This window comes from Ahaetulla prasina, chromosome 8 (assembly GCF_028640845.1).
Source record: "Ahaetulla prasina isolate Xishuangbanna chromosome 8, ASM2864084v1, whole genome shotgun sequence".
In the NCBI taxonomy this organism is placed as follows: domain Eukaryota; kingdom Metazoa; phylum Chordata; class Lepidosauria; order Squamata; family Colubridae; genus Ahaetulla; species Ahaetulla prasina.
This window is the reverse complement of record NC_080546.1, coordinates 52,873,257-52,894,855: the sequence shown is the minus strand read 5'-3', so window position 1 is coordinate 52,894,855 and position 21,599 is coordinate 52,873,257. Positions and strand designations below refer to the sequence as shown.

Genomic DNA, 21,599 nt, shown 5'->3' with positions numbered 1-21,599 from the left:
TTGGGCTAGAAGACCTCCAAGGTCCCATCCAACTCTGTTATTATGTTATGTTATGATACTGATATAAAACATGTAAACACTTCCGTTTATATGAGTGATACGAACTGATTTTTAAAGGAAAGAAAAAAAATATCAGAATTCTTAAGACAAGCCCTATGCAAAACAATTCACATATTGGATTGTTAGTAATATACTGAAAATATGGTCACTCTTCTACAAAGCTGCAATGCCTAGTGCATAGCTATACTATGAAGAATTGCACATCACCAACCACTTCTGATTATTTAAACACAAAAATGTCTTCCTAAACTCTAAGATGAATGGCGCAACTGCTTACACTTGTTTATCTGCATGATTCTAACTGGCAGGGTTGATAGCCCATATCTAATTTTAATTGCCACATCTTTTGAAGCTGCATTGTACACAGAAGATAGGAGAATTTAAGACAAGCTTTTAGAGCATTAACTCCCCCTCCCCCATTCAACTGCTCCTACAACCAACACAAGCTATATCATTGCAGCTTGTTTTTCTGATACAAAACAGTTCCATGGAATGGAAAAAATCTATTTCTCCTTTAGTTAGCTAAAAACAAACAGCTGCATCTATTTACATTTCCAGAAAGCAGAAAGGACCATGATTAGAGAACATTGTTTATTTATTCATTTATTGCATGTGAGCAAGCAAGCATCCAATTTCCAATATTCTATGGGACTAAAAAGAATTTGTATCATAGATCTTTCTCTATTCATGATCCCTTAATTTTGAAAAATTAAAGTGGTATTCTTGTATTTTTTGATTGCTTGATTAGTATGATTTTTCAGATGCAGCACATGGTATATATAATTACTTACATATTATAAGCCAAATACTCTATAAACATTGTTCCATAGTACTGGTTTGCTTCAGTAATGGGTTCCACTTACCTTCGCTACCGGTTCAGAATTGTGAGTGTGCACGTGTGGCGCTTCTGTGCATGTGTAGAACCTTCTGCGCATGCGCAGAGTGTCCGTAATGGTGTCTGGATGGGTGGGCGGAGCCTCCCATTGCTGCCACTACCGATTTGCCTGAACCGGAGTGAACCAGTAGAAACCCACCATTGGTTTGCTTGCCAGGAAAAAGATACCATTACAAGCAGGCAAAGACTGTAAAGGAGTAAGAGCTGTATTTGAAATCCTGGAAGTGATCTCTGGAAGTCATGGGACTCAAAGGAGATGTTGGGAAGTTACTGGGGAAAAGCAAAACTCAAGATGAAAGGTAAAGAGTGGAAATGAAATGCTCCCTACCCGGAGTGAGAGTTTGGGAGATCCACCCCAGCATGATTTTGGTGGTGAGATTGTGATCTGGAAGATCTTTGTTCTGGAGGGACAAGTGAAAGGAAAGATGCCATTTCTAGGTATAAAGTGGTACAGTTGGAGATGTGAGGTGGTTGCTGAGTGACTTTGTCAACAGCAGCCCCAAGAAGAATGGATGTTTTTTATTGAATGGTGTTGTGTTGAGTGAATGAGGAAGCAGGAGACAGGTCATCAGCAACAACAGCTCTTTAATGTATGGTGTGAACCCAGCAACTGGAACAGTGGAGCACACCTCCTTATATACCATTCAGGCTGAGGCACCAGCCAATCATCAACGTGCATTTTCCTTCCAAAAGATCCCTCCACAATTCAAATACATAACACCCCTCCCTTCCCAGAAAACACTTGGTCAGAAATTTACAACTATTTACATATGTAGTCACACAGGTAACCAGGGCGTTCCCTATGTCTGGTGGACCTGCGCAACTCAGTTCTAGGTGGGGCATCAAGCTGGTCGGAGGGACTTTCTGTTCCTCCCAGCTCTGCTAATGGGCCTTTCTGGATTGGATTATTTGCTGATTTTTCTTCAAGGATTTCTGGTTGGTCGAGAGGGTGACTCTGGACACCGAAGTCCTCAGATAAGTCCTCTGGCCACTTCAGGCTTGAGTTAGCTGTTGGAGGAAACGACGGGTAGTCAGGGACTGATTTTTTGGGTTGTTGTTGTTCCGAATTGGTTTCTAAACAGCTTCATATTTGATCCACATGTCGTCTCCAGACCCTCCCGTCACCCATATCTACTAAGTATGATTTTGGGCCAGTGACTTTGATAATTGTTTCTGCTAACCACAAGGGCCCTTCAGCATAATTCCTGGCAAACACTGGGGTGCCTACCAGAATTTCCCTTATTTTGTTCCCCTTTTCCTGGTACCATCAGGGGAGTAATTCGGGTTGAACCTATTTAACAGGCAATGGAGCCTTCAGGCCATTAGTAATTCTGCCGGGCTGTGTCCAGTGGCAGTACAGGGTGTCCCGTGCTGGACAGTCAGGAATGTGCCAATCCTGGCTTGCCAATCCCCTGGGCCCAAACAGGACAGTGCCTCCTTGGCACTCCTAACAAAACATTCTGCCAATCCATTAGTGGCTGGGTGGAATGGTGCCAAGAGGGTATGGTGGATGCCCAGCTCAACGAGGTAGCCTTCAAATTGAGTGGCTGTAAACTGGGGACCATTGTCTGAGACTAGGGTATCTGGCAACCCATGTGTAGCAAATATACCTTCGGAGGGACTTTCTGTTCCTCCCAGCTTTTCTAATGGGCCTTTCTGGATTGGATTATTTGCTGATTTTTCATCAAGGATTTCTGGTTGGTCGAGAGGGCGACGCTGGACACCGAAATCCTCAGATAAATCCTCCAACCACTTCAGGCTTGAGTTAACTGTTCGAGGAAACGGGTAGTCGGACTAGGTTTTTTGGTGGTGGTTGTTCCGAATTGGTTTCTAATCGGTTTCGTATTTGATCCACATGTCGTCTCCATATCCTCCAGTTGCCCGTATCTACTAAATATGATTTTGGGCCAGTGACTTCTATAATTGTTCCTGCTAACCAGAGGGGGCCCTTGTGTAATTCCTGGCAAACACTGGGGAACCTACCAGAAATTCCCTTGTTTTGTTTCCCCTTTCCTGGTACCATCAGGGGAGTAATTCGGGTTGAACCTATTTAACAGGCAATGGAGCCTTCAGGCCATTAGTAATTCTGCCGGGCTGTGTCCAGTGACAGTACAGGGTGTCCCGTGCTGGACAGTCAGGAATGTGCTTGCCAATCCCCTGGGCCCAAACAGGACAGTGCCTCCTTGGCACTCCTAACAAAACATTCTGCCAATCCATTAGTGGCTGGGTGGAATGGTGCCAAGAGGGTATGGTGGATGCCCAGCTCAACGAGGTAGCCTTCAAATTGAGTGGCTGCAAACTGGGGACCATTGTCTGAGACTAGGGTATCTGGCAACCCATGTGTAGCAAATACACCTTCGGAGGACTTGGATTACTGCTTCTGCGGTAGTGCCATCTACAGGCAGTTGCTGATATGCCTGCGCCAAGTCCAATTTAGTTAATGTTTTTCCGGGCCCCAGTGAGTGCAGAAAGTGCTAAACTATTGGGACTGGGTAGGCACTCTTTTGCAAGGCTTTGTTAAGAGTCGCCTTGTAGTCAGCGCAGATGCGGATGGATCCATCTGGCTTTACTGGAGTCACTATGGGAGTCTCCCACTTTGCGTGGTCAACTGGTATTAGAATGCCTTGTTTAACTAGCTTGTCCAGCTCTTGGTCTATTTTAGGTTTAAGGGCAAATGGTACCCTTCTGGCCTTCAGTCGTATTGGGGCAACTGCTGGGTCTAAATTAAAAGAGATAGGGGTCCCCACATACTTGCCCAGGCTGTCCTTGAACACATCCTGGAACTCCTGGAGCAGCTCCTCTTTTATGTCGCCTCCAATGGTGTGGACTCCAGAGACTCCCATTCCCAGAGCCCGGAACCAGTTGGGGAGGTGTCCCTTGACAATGGTGACTTATAGGTTCTTCGCATGCTGAGCCCAAAAACAGGCTGTGGTGGGGCACCATACACACCCGTGCTCCCTCCACCCCTGCGCATATGCATGTTACCCCCGTGCATGCACACACGTGCCCCTGCTTATCTCAAAAATCAGCTGGCCGGCAAGAGGCGCACGCACACATGCGCAGTGGAGCTGAGCTGGGCAACCAGTTGTGTGCCCGCAGAGAGGGCTCTGCGTACCAGCTGTGGCATGTATGCCATAGGTTCACCATCACGGCTATAGAACATTCAGAGGTTGCAAATGATTTAGAATATGATGACCCAGATAGTTATGAGTTTGCCCAGGCTTATCTTGTGACCCGTTTAATAGGGAAGCTGCACTAGCTGCTGATTAACTTCAAGGTATAATTTAAGCCCTATGTAGCTCAGAATCTGACTATCCCCAAGTGCACTTGCTCCAAGTGGAATGCTACCTGGTGAGATCAGAAAGATAATTAAGGTAATTATCCTTAAATAATTAAAGCAAGATTATCAACATAAATCCAAACACTGAGTTTTCTGAGTGACAGCCCTCCTTCTCTGTAATAGAATTTCCCTGAATTTAAGGATCACCCTATCACTACAATGTTTCTGTTGAAGATCTGGCTCTGTCAGGGAATGGTTGACATAAATTGGAAAGTTGACTTAGGAGCAGGTTCAACAGACTACTGGAACTGAGGCAATTTATTGTTTGAATTATTTTAACCCTATTACTGAATGTAGAAACATAAATTGCTCAGAATCTTGTGAAGGGACTGGCATAAAAGCCTTAGATAATTTTTTTAAACTGTCAGAAATGCTTAAATTATAAATATGAGTATCTTTGAAATAAAGCCACTGTATTGTAGTTTGAATGGGAAAGTTGGAAAAGTGTATTTAGAACAACTGCATTTCCTGCCGAGTGTGTTATTAATATTAAAGGATCTCCATCAGCTATCTTCCCAGCCTCTACTTGAATATATTCTGAGATAACTATTTTCATAGTTTCCCCTCCCTAATCATCCTTGTTATCTTTTGCTGCTCCTGTTTAAGAATCTCAAAATCTTTCTTAAAGTTGCCTGCAATTTTAGGTTCTCTTCGCTCAAGTCTGCAAAGAAAGGAAAACATTCTTGGATTGTTCCAGTAAAGTCCCATTCCTACCACCAAGAAGACGCGGGATCAAAAGACACTTTAAGAAAACCTTTTAATCCAGGGGTCTCCAACTTTGGCAACTTTTAAGACTTGTGGACTTAAGTCGGGGGGGGGCAGAGGTCGACCCCGCGGCGCCTCACTTGTGGGGTGCCGCAGGGGTCGATTCTCTCGCCCCTTCTGTTCAACATCTACATGAAGCCGCTGGGTGAGATCATCAGTGGCTTCGGTGTGAGGTACCAGCTGTACGCTGATGACACCCAGCTGTACTTCTCCACACCGGGCCACCCCAATGAAGCTATCGAAGTGCTGTCCCGGTGTCTGGAAGCCGTACGGGTCTGGATGGGGAGAAACAGGCTCAAGCTCAATCCCTCCAAGACGGAGTGGCTGTGGATGCCGGCATCCCGGTACAGTCAGCTGAGTCCACGGCTGACTGTTGGGAGCGAGTCATTGGCCCCGATGGAGAGGGTGCGCAACTTGGGCGTCCCCCGGGATGAACGGCTGTCTTTTGAAGACCACCTGACGGCCGTCCCCAGGAGAGCTTTCCACCAGGTTCGCCTGGTGCGCCAGCTGCGCCCCTTTCTAGACCGGGATGCCCTCGTGACGTCTCGTCTGGATTACTGCAATGCTCTCTACATGGGGCTCCCTTGAGGGGCATCCGGAGGCTTCAGTTAGTCCAGAATGCAGCTGCGCTGGTGATAGAGGAGCCCTCGTGGCTCCCACGTGACACCTATCCTGCGAGGCTGCACTGGCTACCTGTGGCCTTCCGGGTGCGCTTCAAGGTGTTGGTGAACGTCTTCAAAGTGCTCCATGGCATAGGGCCGGGCTATCTACGGGACCGCCTGCTGCTACCAAATACCTCTCACCGACCCTTGCGCTCTCACAGAGAGGGACTCCTCAGGGTGCCGTCGGTAGCGACAGTGTCGTCTGGCGGCGCCCAGGAAGGGCCTTCTCTGTGGGGCTCCGCCCTCTGGAACGAACTCCCCCCAGGACTCCGTCAACTTCCGGACCTCCGAACCTTTCGTCGCGAGCTTAAAACTCACCTATTCATCTGCGCTGGACTGGGTTAGTTTTTAAACTTATGGGTTTTTAATGGGTTTTTATTCTAAATTTTAACCGTGGCCAATTTAATAAGTTTTTTAATTATATTCTAATCGTATTTATATTGTATTATTTTGTATTTTTTATCAGGCTGTGAACCGCCCTGAGTCCTTCGGGAGAAGGCCGGTATAAAAATTTAAATAATAAATAAATAAATAAATAAATAACTTCCAGAATTCCTCAGCCAGCGAAGCTTAAAGTTGCTACGGTTGGAGACCCCTGTTTTAATCAACAGACTTTCAGCAAAAGGCATTGAAGGGGAACCCAAACGACTTGTAGGCCCAGAGACTTTGATCATCTACTGTACACTCCCGCCTTACAGGTCAACAGAGCCCATAGCCAATCCGGAGAGGAAGCCGCCAAAAAGCAACCGCCTACTACCCTCCGTCCCTCGGAAAGAACATCGAGTCGGGAGGAACGATGGGAAGGAAGGGCAGAAAGTTTCATAAACAGGAAGCGGCGGGTCGCGCGGAAATAAAGTCATAAATAGATAGCCGGAACTTGGCTATGATAATACGGCAGCTTCTGATTTGATCACCTCCGGGGGGGGGGATGTTGAGTGGTCTTCGCGCTACCTCCGGTTTAAACGGGAAGTCAGTTCCTTCGCGTCGCGGTAACGTAGGCCGGAAGTAAATACTCCTGCGTTGGAGAGCCAGCTGTACGCTGATGACACCCAGCTGTACTTCTCCACACCGGGCCACCCCAATGAAGCTATCGAAGTGCTGTCCCGGTGTCTGGAAGCCGTACGGGTCTGGATGGGGAGAAACAGGCTCAAGCTCAATCCCTCCAAGACGGAGTGGCTGTGGATGCCGGCATCCCGGTACAGTCAGCTGAGTCCACGGCTGACTGTTGGGAGCGAGTCATTGGCCCCGATGGAGAGGGTGCGCAACTTGGGCGTTCTCCTGGATGAACGGCTGTCTTTTGAAGACCACCTGACGGCCGTCTCCAGGAGAGCTTTCCACCAGGTTCGCCTGGTGCGCCAGCTGCGCCCCTTTCTAGACCGGGATGCCTTATGCACACTCACGCCCTTGTGACGTCTCGTCTGGATTACTGCAATGCTCTCTACATGGGGCTCCCCTTGAGGGGCATCCGGAGGCTTCAGTTAGTCCAGAATGCAGCTGCGCGGGTGATAGAGGGAGCCCCTCGTGGCTCCCACGTGACACCTATCCTGCGCAGGCTGCACTGGCTACCTGTGGCCTTCCGGGTGCGCTTCAAGGTGTTGGTGAACGTCTTCAAAGTGCTCCATGGCATAGGGCCGGGCTATCTACGGGACCGCCTGCTGCTACCAAATACCTCTCACCGACCCGTGCGCTCTCACAGAGAGGGACTCCTCAGGGTGCCGTCGGCGCGCCAGTGTCGTCTGGCGACGCCCAGGGGAAGGGCCTTCTCTGTGGGGCTCCGCCTCTGGAACGAACTCCCCAGGACTCCGTCAACTTCCGGACCTCCGAACCTTTCGTCATGAGCTTAAAACTCACCTATTCATCTGCGCTGGACTGGGTTAGTTTTAAACTTATGGGTTTTAATGGGTTTTATTCTAAATTTTAATGGCCAATTTAATAAGTTTTTTAATTATATTCTAATCGTATTTATATTGTATTATTTTGTATTTTTTATCAGGCTGTGAACCGCCCTGAGTCCTTCGGGAGAAGGCCGGTATAAAAATTTAAATAATAAATAAATAAATAAATAAATAACTTCCAGAATTCCTCAGCCAGCGAAGCTTAAAGTTGCCACGGTTGGAGACCCCTGTTTTAATCAACAGACTTTCAGCAAAAGGCATTGAAGGGGAACCCAAACGACTTGTAGGCCCAGAGACTTTGATCATCTACTGTACACTCCCGCCTTACAGGTCAACAGAGCCCATAGCCAATCCGGAGAGGAAGCCGCCAAAAAGCAACCGCCTACTACCCTCCGTCCCTCGGAAAGAACATCGAGTCGGGAGGAACGATGGGAAGGAAGGGCAGAAAGTTTCATAAACAGGAAGCGGCGGGTCGCGCGGAAATAAAGTCATAAATAGATAGCCGGAACTTGGCTATGATAATACGGCAGCTTCTGATTTGATCACCTCCGGGGGGGGGGATGTTGAGTGGTCTTCGCGCTACCTCCGGTTTAAACGGGAAGTCAGTTCCTTCGCGTCGCGGTAACGTAGGCCGGAAGTAAATACTCCTGCGTTGGAGAGCGAGCTGCAAGCTGCCGGTTGTTAAGCGCCACTTCCCAGCGGCCCATGGCCGAAGGGGAGGCCGCCCCGGTAGCGGGGCCCGCCGCGGCGTCTAGTCAAGGGAACGAGAAAGCGGGAGAAGCGAGCGATGCCGGCGCGGACTGGGTAGAAAAGCTGCGCGACGAGTGTGAGCCCGAGCAGCACTGGCAGTACCGGCGGGAGTTCTTGATTCGCAATGCGGAGGGTCTGTCCGTGAGCGGGAAGGACGACGCCGACCGCGCGGAGCTCCGTCGCCTGGTCTCTTTCTCCAGGGTGTGGGCCAACCACGTCTTCCTGGGTTGTCGGTACGTTGGTGGCGGTAATATTTTTGGTGAAGAATTTCACCAAACTTAATGGGCTTTCAAGAAACGGTGTATTTTAGTATAGTAAAAGTAGCGGGGGAAGAAGATTGATGGATGTTTTTAGGGTTTTAAAAAATGTTTTTAATCCCATCTTCAGTATTTTTATAAATAACTCAAGGTGGTATACATACCAAATACTCCTCCCTCCCTCCTGTTTTCTCCGCAATAAGCTATAAGGCTTGGCTGGAGAGAGAGAGAGAGAATGGCCCAAGGTCACCCAGCCAGCTTTCACGGGTAAAGCAGGACTAGAGCTCACAGTCTCCTCATTTCTAGCCTGGTGTCTTAACCAATAGAACTGGCTCTCTGTTTTAAATGTAGTTCTGTCTTTTCTAGCCCCATACAAATGCTTCCAGGGCTATCTTTCTTTGCAGAGATAATGTTACCATATGAGATTTGCTCTTGGGGTGGGTGGGATTGGAAGACTGCTTTGAAATCTCCCACATTTTGAAAATTTGCAAGATGGTCATTTTTTATTCTGCTTTTTCTTACAAAAGTCACAGTGGCAAATGTGGAAATTCTAAGTGCAAAATCTAATTATTGCAGCTGCTACTATGATAAAGCACAATGTCTTTATTTGGTATAACTGACCTCTGCAGAATATAATGATTATGTAATTCTTGGGTAATCTTCTCAGATAAATTTCCTGTTTACTATTTTTCTTCTATGCCCAGATTTAGAGGATTGAAGGAAAAATATTGCTGTAATACTTATGGGGCACTTACAATTAAACTATCCCCACTGACTAGGATTGCATTTTTCTTTTCACTTAATGCTTGGTTCTTGCTTTTCAGTCTGTTGGTGTTACTTTTGATAAGTCATCCTAAATGTTTTCTGTTCACATAATAGAAATCTTTACTACAGCACAACCTTTGAATCAACATTCAATGAGTAGAAATCCTTGTAATAGCTTGTCTGATACCTCCACTGTACTCTCGCGGAATAGCCTAATACGGGTAGTCCTTGACTTCCAACAGTTCATTTAGTTGTTCAAAGTTACAATGGCATTGTAAAATGTGACTTATGACCTTTTTTCACAGTTACAACCTTTGCAGCATCCCCACGATCATGTGATCAAAATTCAGATGCTGGCAACTGACTCATATTTATGACTGTTGCTGTGTCCTGAGGTCATGTGATCACCTTTTGCAACCTGACAAGCAAAATCAATGGGGAAGCCATATTCATTAACAACTGGGTTATTAACTTATCAGCTGCAGGGATTCACTTAACTATGGCAAGAAAGGTCATAAAATGGGGCAAATGTTGGAAATGTTGGGCTCAATTGTGGATGTAAATTGAGGGCTACCTTTATGTTTTATTAGCCTAAGTACTTAGACTTGATATTTGTTTTTAAAAAATCAAGGCTTTGAACTTTTATTTATTGTGCTTTATAGTAAATTTAACAATTGTACATCATCTTGAAATTCTAAACACAACGATGTTTTAAATAGCTTAACTAAATAGTTTAACATGCACCAACCCAATGCTTGTGCTTTAGAAGCCATTGATGCTCTAAATGTCATGAATATAGAATCAATTTTCCTCAAAGTGCTAATTTCTATCTTTTCCTGCTTAGATATTCTCCGCAAGTGATGGAAAAGGTGATGGACATGGCTGTAGGCATTACAGTGACCAATGCTCCAACCCACACTCTGAGAGATGAACTGGTTGCCAAGGTGAAACGAGGCATATCCAGTAGCAATGGTTAGCAGATCATAGCTGGCAAATACACATAGGAATATATTTAACCAAATACATGTTAGCTTATTTGTTAAAATTGTTAATACTTCAGAAATTATTTAATTTAATTACTGCTCTGATCATTCTTAAAACTTATAAAGTTTGTAAGATGATATTTTTAAGCTGATCGTGTTAACTAGCATTAAATAGTTACAATTCATAGTTCAGTTTGCCTTTTTATCGCCCCCCAAAACCCCCAAAATGAAAAAGCTTCAGCTTTTTTGATCCAAATTATAAATTTATGGGAGAGGTTATTTATATTTTGTATTAAATATAAAATGTTTGCAAAATTTAATTCATTAGAGTTATGGTTAAGGTAAAAGTAAGTACTCTTTGGCTCTATTTCTCTTGGTAGTGTTTTGTGGAAATAAGGATACTTGTATTTACTCAGAATTACATACATAATCTGTTTATGCTTTCCAGAAGGTCCTTGCAAGAAGCAGGCTGTTGGTGCTGACAAGCCGTTTGAAGTTAATAATGAAAAGTCCACAAAGGCAGAGCTGAAGATGGAAACAAATAAGGACTCTCTAAAGAACTTAGAAAAAGATATATCACAAACGCCAGAGAAGACTCAGTCTTTGCCTTCAGCAGCTTCAGCCTTGACCCAGAAGGTAGAGTCTACAACAGCTTCAACCGTATCTCAGAAGACAAAACCTGATTCAGCTTCAAAATTGACTCCCAATGTAGCACCTACAGCAGCATCAACTGTGACCCAGAAGATTGCTCCTGCAGCACCTTTAACTGGAGGAAAAATAGAAAGCAAAGCTGCTAATTATGAATCTACACCAGCTAATAAGCACAAATCTGAAAATGTCTCACAAGCTGAAAAGAAAGTTGGCTTGGAAAGTACTACAGTAGGAGCTTCAAAAAGTACTTCACATACAAGTGTAGCCCCAATTAAAGTGCCCTGCAAATTGTTGACACATGAAGATGCAAAAGAAAGGCAGCCATTTTTCAATAGACTCTACAAAGCTGTTGCTTGGAAGTTAGTTGCTGCTGGAGGATTTAGTCCAAGTGTCAACCATGTAGAACTCTTAAACTCATCCATTCAGTCTGTAAAGGCAACATTAGATGTTGAATTTGTTCCACTGAAAGAGCTTGCAGATTTACCTCAAAATAAAAGCTCTCAGGAAAGTATAGTTTGTGAACTAAGATGCAAATCTGTGTATTTGGGTACTGGCTGCGGGAAAAGTAAGGAAAATGCCAAAGCAGTTGCTTCAAGGGAAGCACTGAAACTATTTCTCAAGAAGAAAGTTATTGTGAAATTATGTAAAAGAAAATACAAAGGAAGAGAAATTGAAGATTTGGTGCTTCTTGATGAAGAATCCAAACCATTAAATTTACCTCCTGCTCTACGAAATCCTCAAGAAATACTGCATAACAGTGAATCTGTTACGGCCTATACTAGCAAATGATGTTTTATCACAATTAACTGAGTTACCTTTGTACAGTAAAGGAAAGTCCCAGATATTTTTTATTTCTTGGTTCTGTTTGCAGAATAAATACTATTATTGTTCTTTCACTCAGTAGTAAATGTAAATAATTCTTTAAAGATGTAAAGTGTGCAGAGATATGCCTTAAAATTTAGCACACTAGTGTGCTGTTTTATTTGCTAAATAGTCTATTGAACTCTTCTATTTTTTAACTAATCAAGGTACAGTTTGCTGGTCAATGCAGTCTTATTTTGTAACTCCTACAATTTGGTAACAGTAATGCTCATTTTTGAACCCTGATCCTTTATAAACCGTTAATAAAATACTCAAACAACAACCATTGTACCTAGATGGTAAAATGTTATTTTAAAATGGAAATACTTAATCACCTGCTTCATGTGTTGGTCATACTGTTCACATGCCTGTTTAAAAAGCAGATTATTGATTTGGATTGTTTTAATTAAGTAGTGGTATTTAAATTTTAATTCAAAGAAGTATATGCTGGTCCTTTTTTAATATCAAAGTTACAAATTGTCATTAAATCTTCAATTTTCTTATTTTACTAAAGTTCCTCAAAGCGAATTTAATATCCAAATTTGTGAAAAATCTCACATTCACTTTTTCAAATAAATATAGCTTTCTATACTAAGCAAATTTTTATGTGTAACAATTTAGGGGGAAATTCTAGCATTTTATGTAATGTACTGTTTTGAGTGAGCACTTTTAATGATCTCAACCCTTTTTATAACTTTGATATTTGCTTTTAAAAACTTAAATCTTGTGCTGTAAATTAACAAATTCAACAAATATGAGGTGCTAGTTTTATTAAAACATCTGCATTGCGTTCTAATCTTATATAAGTGTATTTTCAAATATATTTTCTAAGATTTAACGTAAAACTTGTTGCACTAATTTACTGTGCAAGAGTGAAAACTCTGCAGTGCTGTTTTTGCTCATAGTTATACATGTCTGGCAGTGCTTTTTTTCTAAAGCAGAGCTATATAGTGTGTTTTCTGCAATGTTGGCTTACACTAGGGTCATTACATTTCAAGCATATCTCTGTAAATTAAAATCAAATACCACTTTCATTGTGCAACAGCTATTGAAAAACAAAGCAATGTTACTGACCCAGGCTGTGATTCAATAATTCACAAGCATTTATTAGAGCTTATTATTTGTCTCCTGATCCAGTTAGAAGCTGTTGATATAATTTGATATGTTAGTTAGCACTAAGAATTGGTTTTAGGAATGTATTTTTGCAATGGTTGGGGATCCTCTGTATGACCTGTGCTACCATTCTTTTAATTCAGTTTAAAGTTTAAAGCTTTAAATATTAAAATTATGAATTGAATTATGGCTTCTCTGAGTTTTAGTCATTGATTTGGTGATTTTCAGAGATTTGATTTAAGTGAATATCTTTTGACAAAAACAAATAAGACTTCCATCAGTAGTTTCCCCTAACATTGAGATTTTTCTTAAAGTAATCTAAGGAATAAGTTAGCCATTAGAGATTTGAACATCCGGGCCAGGATATAAATGTTGACAAAAATAGTGTATTATCATTTCATGTTTTAAATGAAACAGGAATAGAAATTACAGCAAAGTATTGCTTGAACTGCTAATATAATGCAGTTCATCTGACCTCTAGAAACCAATTAGCTTGTATGCCCTGTGCCCCTGGAAACTTTTCCAGAGAATTTGGGTATGTAATAATAATAATAAATAATAATATTTTAATTTGTATACCGCCCTTCTCCCGAAGGACTCAGGGCGGTGAACAGGCAGATAAAATATACATACATACAATAATTAAAAACATCCCTTAAAAAACTAATTTAAATGCCCAAAATATTAAAAAACGTACTTCCCCATAAAATCACAGAATTTTAAAAACCCATCCAATAAAAATAAGAATCAGGCTAGTCCAGCCATACGGAATAAATGTGTGTCAGAAGCAGTAAAAATGAAAGGAAGATGGGAGCTACTAGCGAAAGAAAGGACTGGAATAGTCTTTTCTATTAAGATTTAATGTTAAGATTCCATTTTGGCAATTTCTTGCTGTCAGTAACCCTTTTGGACATCCACGTTCAGAAGGATTTTTGATCCTATGGAAAGGTTTAGAGAAGGATAAGAAACCCTTCAATGAACTTTGTTTAACTTCATAATCCAAAGCAGTATTTTAATAGTCTTTTCAAATCAAATTAAAATGAGTATTGTATAGGAATACTAGAAAAGAGATCATTTTGATTTTTTAAAAGCTGCATCCAGTGTAAATTACCTTAAAGGAATTTTCTATTGTTTGGCTCCTGTTCAGATTTAAACAAATGTTTAAGAAATTTTAATATTTATGGGCTCATAAGCCCATAAATTTGCTATTTGCTCTGGATTAGTGATATTTTGTGATATTTTTTCTGCTAAAAGACTTATATATTAATCTTGACTTGTGTTTGACTAAGAGTCAGGGAAGCCCAGTGCTTCACCAGTCCCAATCTCTCTGTTCAAGCTAACACATTTAATGATGTAGACAAACATTGGTGAATGGTATGCTGTAAATATTGCCTTTAGTGCCTGAATGAAGTGCTTATGTAGGTGTATTACCCTGAAATCAGATATATATATAACATTGAATAGTAGATAAAAAGAAAAATAGTGCCTTCAGTGAAGAGCACTTCAGATTGTACTTATGTTTTGCTACAAATGTATACTTTTGTTCCCATTGTTACATTTGTTTTTATGAAAATAGGTTGTTAATGAATGCAAGGAATAGTCATGGAACTGGTAATTTTTAATGAAATATTTCCTTGTGTTAAAAGGTTTTGTGACAGGTATGCTAGTAGACTAGAAAACACTATATTTTAAGACCCCCTAATACCTGGCTCCATATATTGAATTAAACTGTAACATGATTTGCTTCATTTTGGCTTTATGTGTTGTGCAAATTGAGTAACTGTGGTTTGTAAACAAGGATGGACATGTATGGATCAGGGCAATTTGAGTTTCTTCAATGGCACAAACCATGGCTTAATACAATATATAGTTTATTTCCACTTTTTATGTTCTTATCTTAACAGAAACTTGTGTCTCAATATACATGCAAAAGTATACCATTAACAGATGATGCAGTGAAGATACTTATATTATGGTAATACTGTATCCATATAGGATTTATGATATAGATCCATGAAATGAGAATTGCTGATCTACTACACTCCTCCCTTTGCCTATTGTTGCAAAGAACTAGGCCCCAGAAATTTTAGTGGGTTATATCTTGGCCGCTCTGTAAGATTGTCTCTGGAATAGAGGCAGTCTTCTAGTGGTTTACAGGCCTAACATCTACCATGGGATAAGGAACTCTTTTAAGTAATGAGATCAGATGAAATTGAGAACCATTTGTTCTCAAAAAAGTTGGATATAGTTTTCTTGCTTTGCATTGCTTAATTTTTAAATTGAGAAGATCCTCCAGTAATGTTTTATGAGCTAGATATTCTTTCCAAAACTGCTGCATACGTAGAACTTGGTGATGCTCAGCTCAGGAAAAACTCAAAGGAGCAGCATGGGCCTCTGCATTTTATTTTTTTTGTCTTTCAGGTTGAAGCTTGTGTGTTGGTGTTTTTAAAAAAATGTATTGCAAGAAGCAGTGTTGAAATTATAATGACAGGAACGTATTGGTATTTATCATATATGATCTGAAAACACAAATAAGGAGAGATGAAATTTTAAATTTAAACGTGTAATTCAATTCCCTTTACTAAAAGTTATATTAAAGTTGAATTTAAATGAATATCAACATGATTTAAAAAATATATCTATTTTCGCTGTCTACTCTATTCCATTATGTCTAAGGAGTCACTGTAGCTTGTAGCTGTCATTACCTCTGAGAGAGCCATGACCTTAGTAATTTCCATTGAGTCCAGAAAAATTCCCTGTTTTTTTACAATATGCTAAAGGTAGGTGGCAGCACTTTACACACCTCAGCCAATATTAGAAATGCTAAGCCTGGTTGGAAGTGGTGTTTTTTTAAAAAAAATCATTTTCTTGCCATTTTTTTAAAAAAATAGAAAAATATACAAAAGCATAGCCATCCACTATAGTAATTATTATAATAGCAAAAAAGAAAATAAAACATCCTAAACCAATATCATTTAAATATACAATGTTTATATCCATATCAATGTATGGTATCTAATTAGGTTTGAGAATGTCTATTCTTCTAAATGGTTATGAAATAACATCTTTTTCAGTTAGTAAAAAATGTCTTAAAATTAGATAAGTTACACATTACTTGAATCTATTCTCTGATATATCCAAATCAGTCCCTCAATATTTATATATATCTAAATATATATCTATATATATATAATATTAAAATCCACACTTTGCTCACATAAGAACAAAGCCAAAGCCTAAAGATGATGAGTGAGAATTTTGGAATAGAATATTACTCCCAAAAGAAACCAAACCAGACATGACAAAACAATATGAATTAATGTATCTCAAATGTTTTATGTCACTTACAGAAGAAAATCTACAATCCATCTTTTGCATACATTCTTTAAGGAAACATCCAAACTTAACATTTTTTTAAAACTTGCATTCACTGATGTTCCATTATCAGGTATTTCAACCACTTATTTCATAATTATAAATATTAGAAATTTTGAGTTTAAGTATGTTGGATAATGTGGTGATGCTGCAATGGTCGTAAATGTGAAAAGTTGTATAGATCACTTTTTTCTGTGCCATTGTAACTTGGAACTGCCACTAAATTAATCTTGAGGACTACCTGTAGATATTTCAATTATATTGGGTTTTCTGGTTCTAAGGCTATAATAAAGATTATCATACCTTTTCAGTGAAGTCTATAATGATTTGATACTCAATTAAATTGACATTCCACATAAATATAGATAAAATAAGTGCCTACTTTTAGTTTGAAAGTCTAGTAAATTAAAACCTTTATGAAGATAAAATGTGACAGTCTATCTTACCATCTGAATAAAATCCCTGTTTCTAATTAAAATATGTATGACCAAGGAGAAATGCTTTTTTTTCATTAATCTTACCCTACTAACTCCTCCTGAGATGAGGCTGGCCCCAACCCTGTTGGGCTTCAGGAAGGCCCTCAAAACAAGGTTTTGTCATCTAGCTTTGGGGACCCCATGAAAAAGTGGATACCGTCAGGTAATTATATGGCATTTAATGCCATTTAATGCCATATAATTTAATGCACCCTATTCGTGTTTTCCTGCTATTTTTTTAATTCTTGTTTTCATTTATTTTAAATTGTTTTAACATCATTTACTTCTCACATTTACTCTCCTTTTCTAGCCACAAACCTTCAAACAACCCTTCTACTTCGTTAATTACTCAGAAATTACATTCTTCAACCAATCCCAAACCCGCCTGCACGTCATTGTTTGACTCAAGCAATGGGGAGGAGACATGAATATTTGCATAATATATGCAGGCAAATGAAAGATGAGAATCTGAGGTTTTCTGATAAGAATTGTTCTTCTATGTCCTTCCTCACTCCCTAACAAAAAGACCGTGATTTAAGAAATAGCCTGTATTTCGAGAAATCAAATAAGCGGAAAATATATTCTACTTTCGTTGTTTTCGTTTTGCTCACTATAACGTACAAGATAAAGGATCTAACAGAGTTTTATAATGCTGAAAACTGCAATATAATCGCATCGGCGTTCTGAAGACCTGCTCTCTAGGCTACTTGCTGAGGACTTGTTCCTCTTGGGCTTCCTCGCCGCCTAGGGGAAAGTCCCCGGACCCCGGGCAGAGAGTGCCGTGTGCTTTCACGCGCGCTATACCTTCTCGCAAACTCACGCTTCTTCCGCCAAGAAGCCCCCAGGGCCGAGCGGGTGAGTGCGGGAGGGGCTCTCGTCAGCTCCATAGTTACGCAGGTAGTGCGCATGTGCTCCTTTCCCAAGGAGGCGGTCGCACCAACAAAACGGGGCTCATTCTTAGGACGCTTCTTTTTTTTCTTCCTTGGCCGCTGCCTCTACGGAGCCTTAACTGCGACTTCTGCATCGCAACCACGTAGGTCTTATAAACCAGTGATTTTTTTTATCGGTCCCGGAAAATATAGAAAGAATCATTGTAGAATCGTTGCAGTTGTATTTTTCTACGATTAGTCAACGCAAGGGTTTTGTCCTTGTTTTAGGGGCTTTTGACAAGGCTGTTGCATGTGTACATAAAATCTTGTAACTTTATATTCCTTGTCAGCGCATTTGGGAGATGTTTCTCCGACTGTATAAAACAAATCTGTAAGCAGGTTGACCTATGTCTGTGTCTATGGCACGCCTTCCTCCAGAGTCCCAGGGAGTCTGGCAGGCTTCTGAATATTGCTCTAGAAATACTGTTTACTGTGTAACATGGAATTCCTGTTTTTTCGGCTACCTTCCCCAGTCAGGCAAGAGAAAACCATGGCTAAATGTAACAATGCACGAAGGTAGCTCGCGACCAAACTGCTTACTGTTCCTGGGAAGCTGATTAAGAGAAAAACCCAGTCTAAATCCACAGAAAAACTGGCAGTTCGCTAGTTTTCTCTTCCCGAACTCTTAAGAGCAGCATCACTTGACCTCGTTGCTCTTTTTTCGACTTAATTTAGTGGCGCCACCTAACTAGAGCCGGGATCTGTGAGGGGCGCGGGACGAGAGGGGGAAGAGGAGGCCTAATTCTTGCCATCACGGAGGAGTTTGAGGTTCTTTCTGGTGTGGATGAGGCGACTTAATGCTCGTTTGTTCACTCTCGCTCATTTCAGACGTTACCGCAGAGCCCGTGTTAAAGCTGGGACTCAATGCGGCTGGGATGTCGTGAAAACCCTGCCTGGAAATTACATTTGCTTTTTTTGAATTTGGTTACCCGCGACTCTTGCCCTGCCTGCTCCTGTTAACATGCCCGACTATAAAAAGAGGATGGGTGAAAAAGAGCAGTGGGCGGCACGTGCTTCGTCCCTATGGCTTTATTACCGCTCATCTCCCCGAGCGAAGAGTGGGAGCGGCCTAGGGCGGGGAGATAGCACGTTTCCTTGGGACCCGGCAGAGTCTAATTCTGACTCGGTCTCTTTAAATGAAATCCCGCCTTTCCCTCCCGCCCCGTTTGTCTTCTGACGTCCCACCATACTGGACCAATGGCATAGGTCGTAAGGGGAAGGCGGGAGAATGTGAACCGGCCGCACCTTATAAGGACATGGCCTTGCGCATGCGTACTCTGCGGATCGAAGGGGGTGCGAGGAAGGAAAAAGAGGCGGGGAGTTCCAAGTGAGGCAGGAGAGCATTTCTCTTAGCCCCCCCCGCCCCTTCGGCCGATTAAAGACGCAGCCACCTGAGAGTCTCCCTCACAGCCCCCTTTCCCCCCTTCCTGCCCTGGAGCGATCCGAGCGGGTTGAACGAAGAGGGAAGGGGGTGTCACGTCCGGTAACGATGTTGGGGTCGCCGGGGCAACAGCCCGGGGGGGCGGGGTCTGGGGCGACGGCCGGGGCGGCTGCCGGTTCTGCTGCCCCTGCCGCCGGCGGGGCCGGGGGCATCGCGAGCTTCCCGTGCGGAGGGGCGTCTGAGAAGCTGTTGGCGCGCTACGTGCAAGACTACCTGGAGTGCGTCGAGTCGTTGCCGCTGGACATGCAGAGGTTGGCCTCGCTTCTGCGCGAGATGGACACGCGCTGCCGTGGTGAGCAAGGGGGGGGCGCGAGCCGAGCGCGATTGTGGGGGGGGGCGGCGGCGGAGCGGGGGTTGCGCCGATGACGGGCGCTGGCAACTGATTATGGAGACTGCTCTCCCCTCAGCTCAGTCAGAGCGCTCTTCCTCCTGAAGAGGAGGGGCGATCCCCTTCCCCTCCCCTCCTCCCGACTCTGGGTTGGGGGCAGAAAAAAATGGCCACCCTTCTTTTGCCCTCACCTCACCCTATTAGGGAGGCAGGCGCTTGGGAAGAAGCCGGCCCGAAGAGGCTCCGTTTAGGCCCCGAGGGAACGCGAGGTGGGTGGCGGCCGGGGCCGGTCCGGCTTCTGGCGCTGACGGTCGCCTTGGTTTGCCGCGCTCACGCGGGCCCCTGTCACAGTCCCGCGAGTAAGGCGGAGACGAAGAGGCATGTTGCCTTGTTTGGGATGATGCTCCGGATGTGACAAATACGTGAAAACGGATCGTTCGGTAAGATCTTCCCTCCGTAGGCGGTTATGTTTCAGAGATGGGGATACATGCAATGCTGTTTCAGCAGGTGTGTGTGTGTGAGTAAGGTGAGTCTTTTCTTTCTTTCTTTTTGGATAATCATTTGCGTGACAATCTTGAGAGAACATAAGTTTCCCAAGTCACTTGCTGCTAGGTAGTTTTTTACTTGCTTCAGAGTAGTACAACTGTATCCACTCCTTTAGACCTGGGGTCTCCAGCCTTGACAACTTTAAGCCTGGCGGACTTCAACTCCCAGAATTCTTTTCTGGCTGCGGAATTCTGGGAGTTGAAGTTTGCCAGGCTTAAAGTTGCCAAAATTGGAGACCCCTGCTTTAGACCACTATAGAATACAAGAAAGATAATGTTACTTAAATAACTTTCCTTAAAAGGAAAGGATTCAAATATAATGTCCAATTGTATAAGTAGACCCAGGTACACATGTTTTTATTATGAATTATAGTATATATGTTCTTCATTAGTATATCAATAGTGACAGAGAAGCTAGTACAATTTTTTTTGTCTTTTGGGAAAGAAGGGGACTCCTCCACATTTAAACTCATTGATTATGGGACATTTGGCACAGATAACTGGAAGTGCAGGTTAGTCAAGGGAAAGGAAGGTGTTGGAATTTTTTTGAGAATTACTTTGGGAGAGAAGCACACAACAGACCAATTTATGAAAGTGTCTTACTGTGTTTAGCAGCATTTACTCTAGAAGAATATTGAGGATTGTCACTATAAACTTTTTTGTAGATAGTTGGATATAATTTTACCATGGTTTTGAATTGGCGCTAGTCTACGCTCAGCCTACAGGGTTGCTGTTGTGGAAAATTGAAGGTGTGGTGCCATGCATTGCACATCATCTTCAGATCCTAAGAAAAAGATAGATATAAATCAAATAAAAAGCATTTTTTGTTTTCCTTAATGTATTAAATAGTATTTTACTTTTATGACCAGGAATAAGGCAATTTTGGCATATAACTACCCTGCCAAAGCTTTTGTTCCTGTTTTCCTTCTAAAAGATGCTGCAATTCATTCCCTAATGAAACTTTATATTGGAGATAATAGATAAATTGTTCAAATGTTATTTAGATTAGGTTCTACTTTGCTAGCATTTAGATTAGAACATCAAATACATTTAATAAACGTATATGGGGTTTGTTCTTTTGTTTCTTTAAAAAGAAATAAATAGAATTTCAAAATACAAAATTGCAGGAAAAAACATGTAAAAGCTATAAAAACAAACAAAGAAGAACAAAGTGGTGATATACATCACCTATTAATCAAATGTCAAACAGATTTCTAAATATATATTGGGAAAAATATGATTGACTAACATCAAAAAATGTCATAAAATCTCTGCCACAAAGAACTTACTTGGTTTTTATTAGTTGGAAAAATTGCCTTTTCAAAAATGAGTAAGTCACATATCTCTCAAATCTTTAATATCAAGGATAACTATAATGTCTCAAAATAATTCTCTTAGAAAGAGCTCAAGCCCATAATAATCATTATTTCCCCCCAAAATAATCTAATTCCAAAATTTCAGGACATACTTTAATATCTTTAATTTTAAAAAATCCCAGTAATTCATAG

The 21,599-nt window shown here is 41.9% G+C and overlaps 2 protein-coding genes across 7 annotated transcripts in view; both read left to right on the top strand.

Annotated features, from left to right (window-relative positions):
• Positions 1–8,120: 8,120 nt before the first annotated feature.
• CDKN2AIP (CDKN2A interacting protein) lies at positions 8,121–13,186 on the top strand. Of its 2 annotated transcripts, none has more exons than XM_058192800.1 (3): positions 8,121–8,600; positions 10,234–10,361; positions 10,824–13,186. In XM_058192800.1, exons 1-3 carry the CDS (start codon positions 8,323–8,325, stop codon positions 11,810–11,812), a joined length of 1,395 nt encoding a protein of 464 aa, XP_058048783.1. In that variant the 5' UTR covers positions 8,121–8,322; the 3' UTR covers positions 11,813–13,186. The 2 variants fall into 2 exon arrangements, with proteins under 2 accessions (XP_058048783.1, XP_058048782.1); XM_058192799.1 differs by having other exon boundaries at positions 10,821–13,186.
• Positions 13,187–17,909: 4,723 nt separating this feature from the next.
• ING2 (inhibitor of growth family member 2) overlaps positions 17,910–21,599 on the top strand; it is a 59,358-nt gene continuing 55,668 nt past the window's right edge. For 2 of the 5 annotated variants that reach the window (XM_058192803.1, XM_058192801.1), the window contains exon 1: positions 17,910–19,510. In XM_058192803.1, coding sequence (XP_058048786.1) covers positions 19,267–19,510 — 244 coding nt within the window. In that variant the 5' untranslated portion in view covers positions 17,910–19,266. The remainder of the gene's footprint in view (positions 19,511–21,599) is intronic. The other 3 variants (XM_058192805.1, XM_058192804.1, XM_058192806.1) reach the window with 2 other exon arrangements.

What these genes read in the sequence shown, in the direction of transcription:
- CDKN2AIP (XM_058192799.1), top strand. Translation starts at nt 8,323, where the DNA reads ATGGCCGAAGGGGAGGCCGCCCCGGTAGCGGGGCCCGCCGCGGCGTCT. An exon ending in CACGTCTTCCTGGGTTGTCG is followed by an intron (nt 8,601 to 10,233) that starts GTACGTTGGTGG and finishes TTTCCTGCTTAG; the next exon opens with ATATTCTCCGCAAGTGATGG. An exon ending in AGGCATATCCAGTAGCAATG is followed by an intron (nt 10,362 to 10,820) that starts GTTAGCAGATCA and finishes TATGCTTTCCAG; the next exon opens with AAGGTCCTTGCAAGAAGCAG.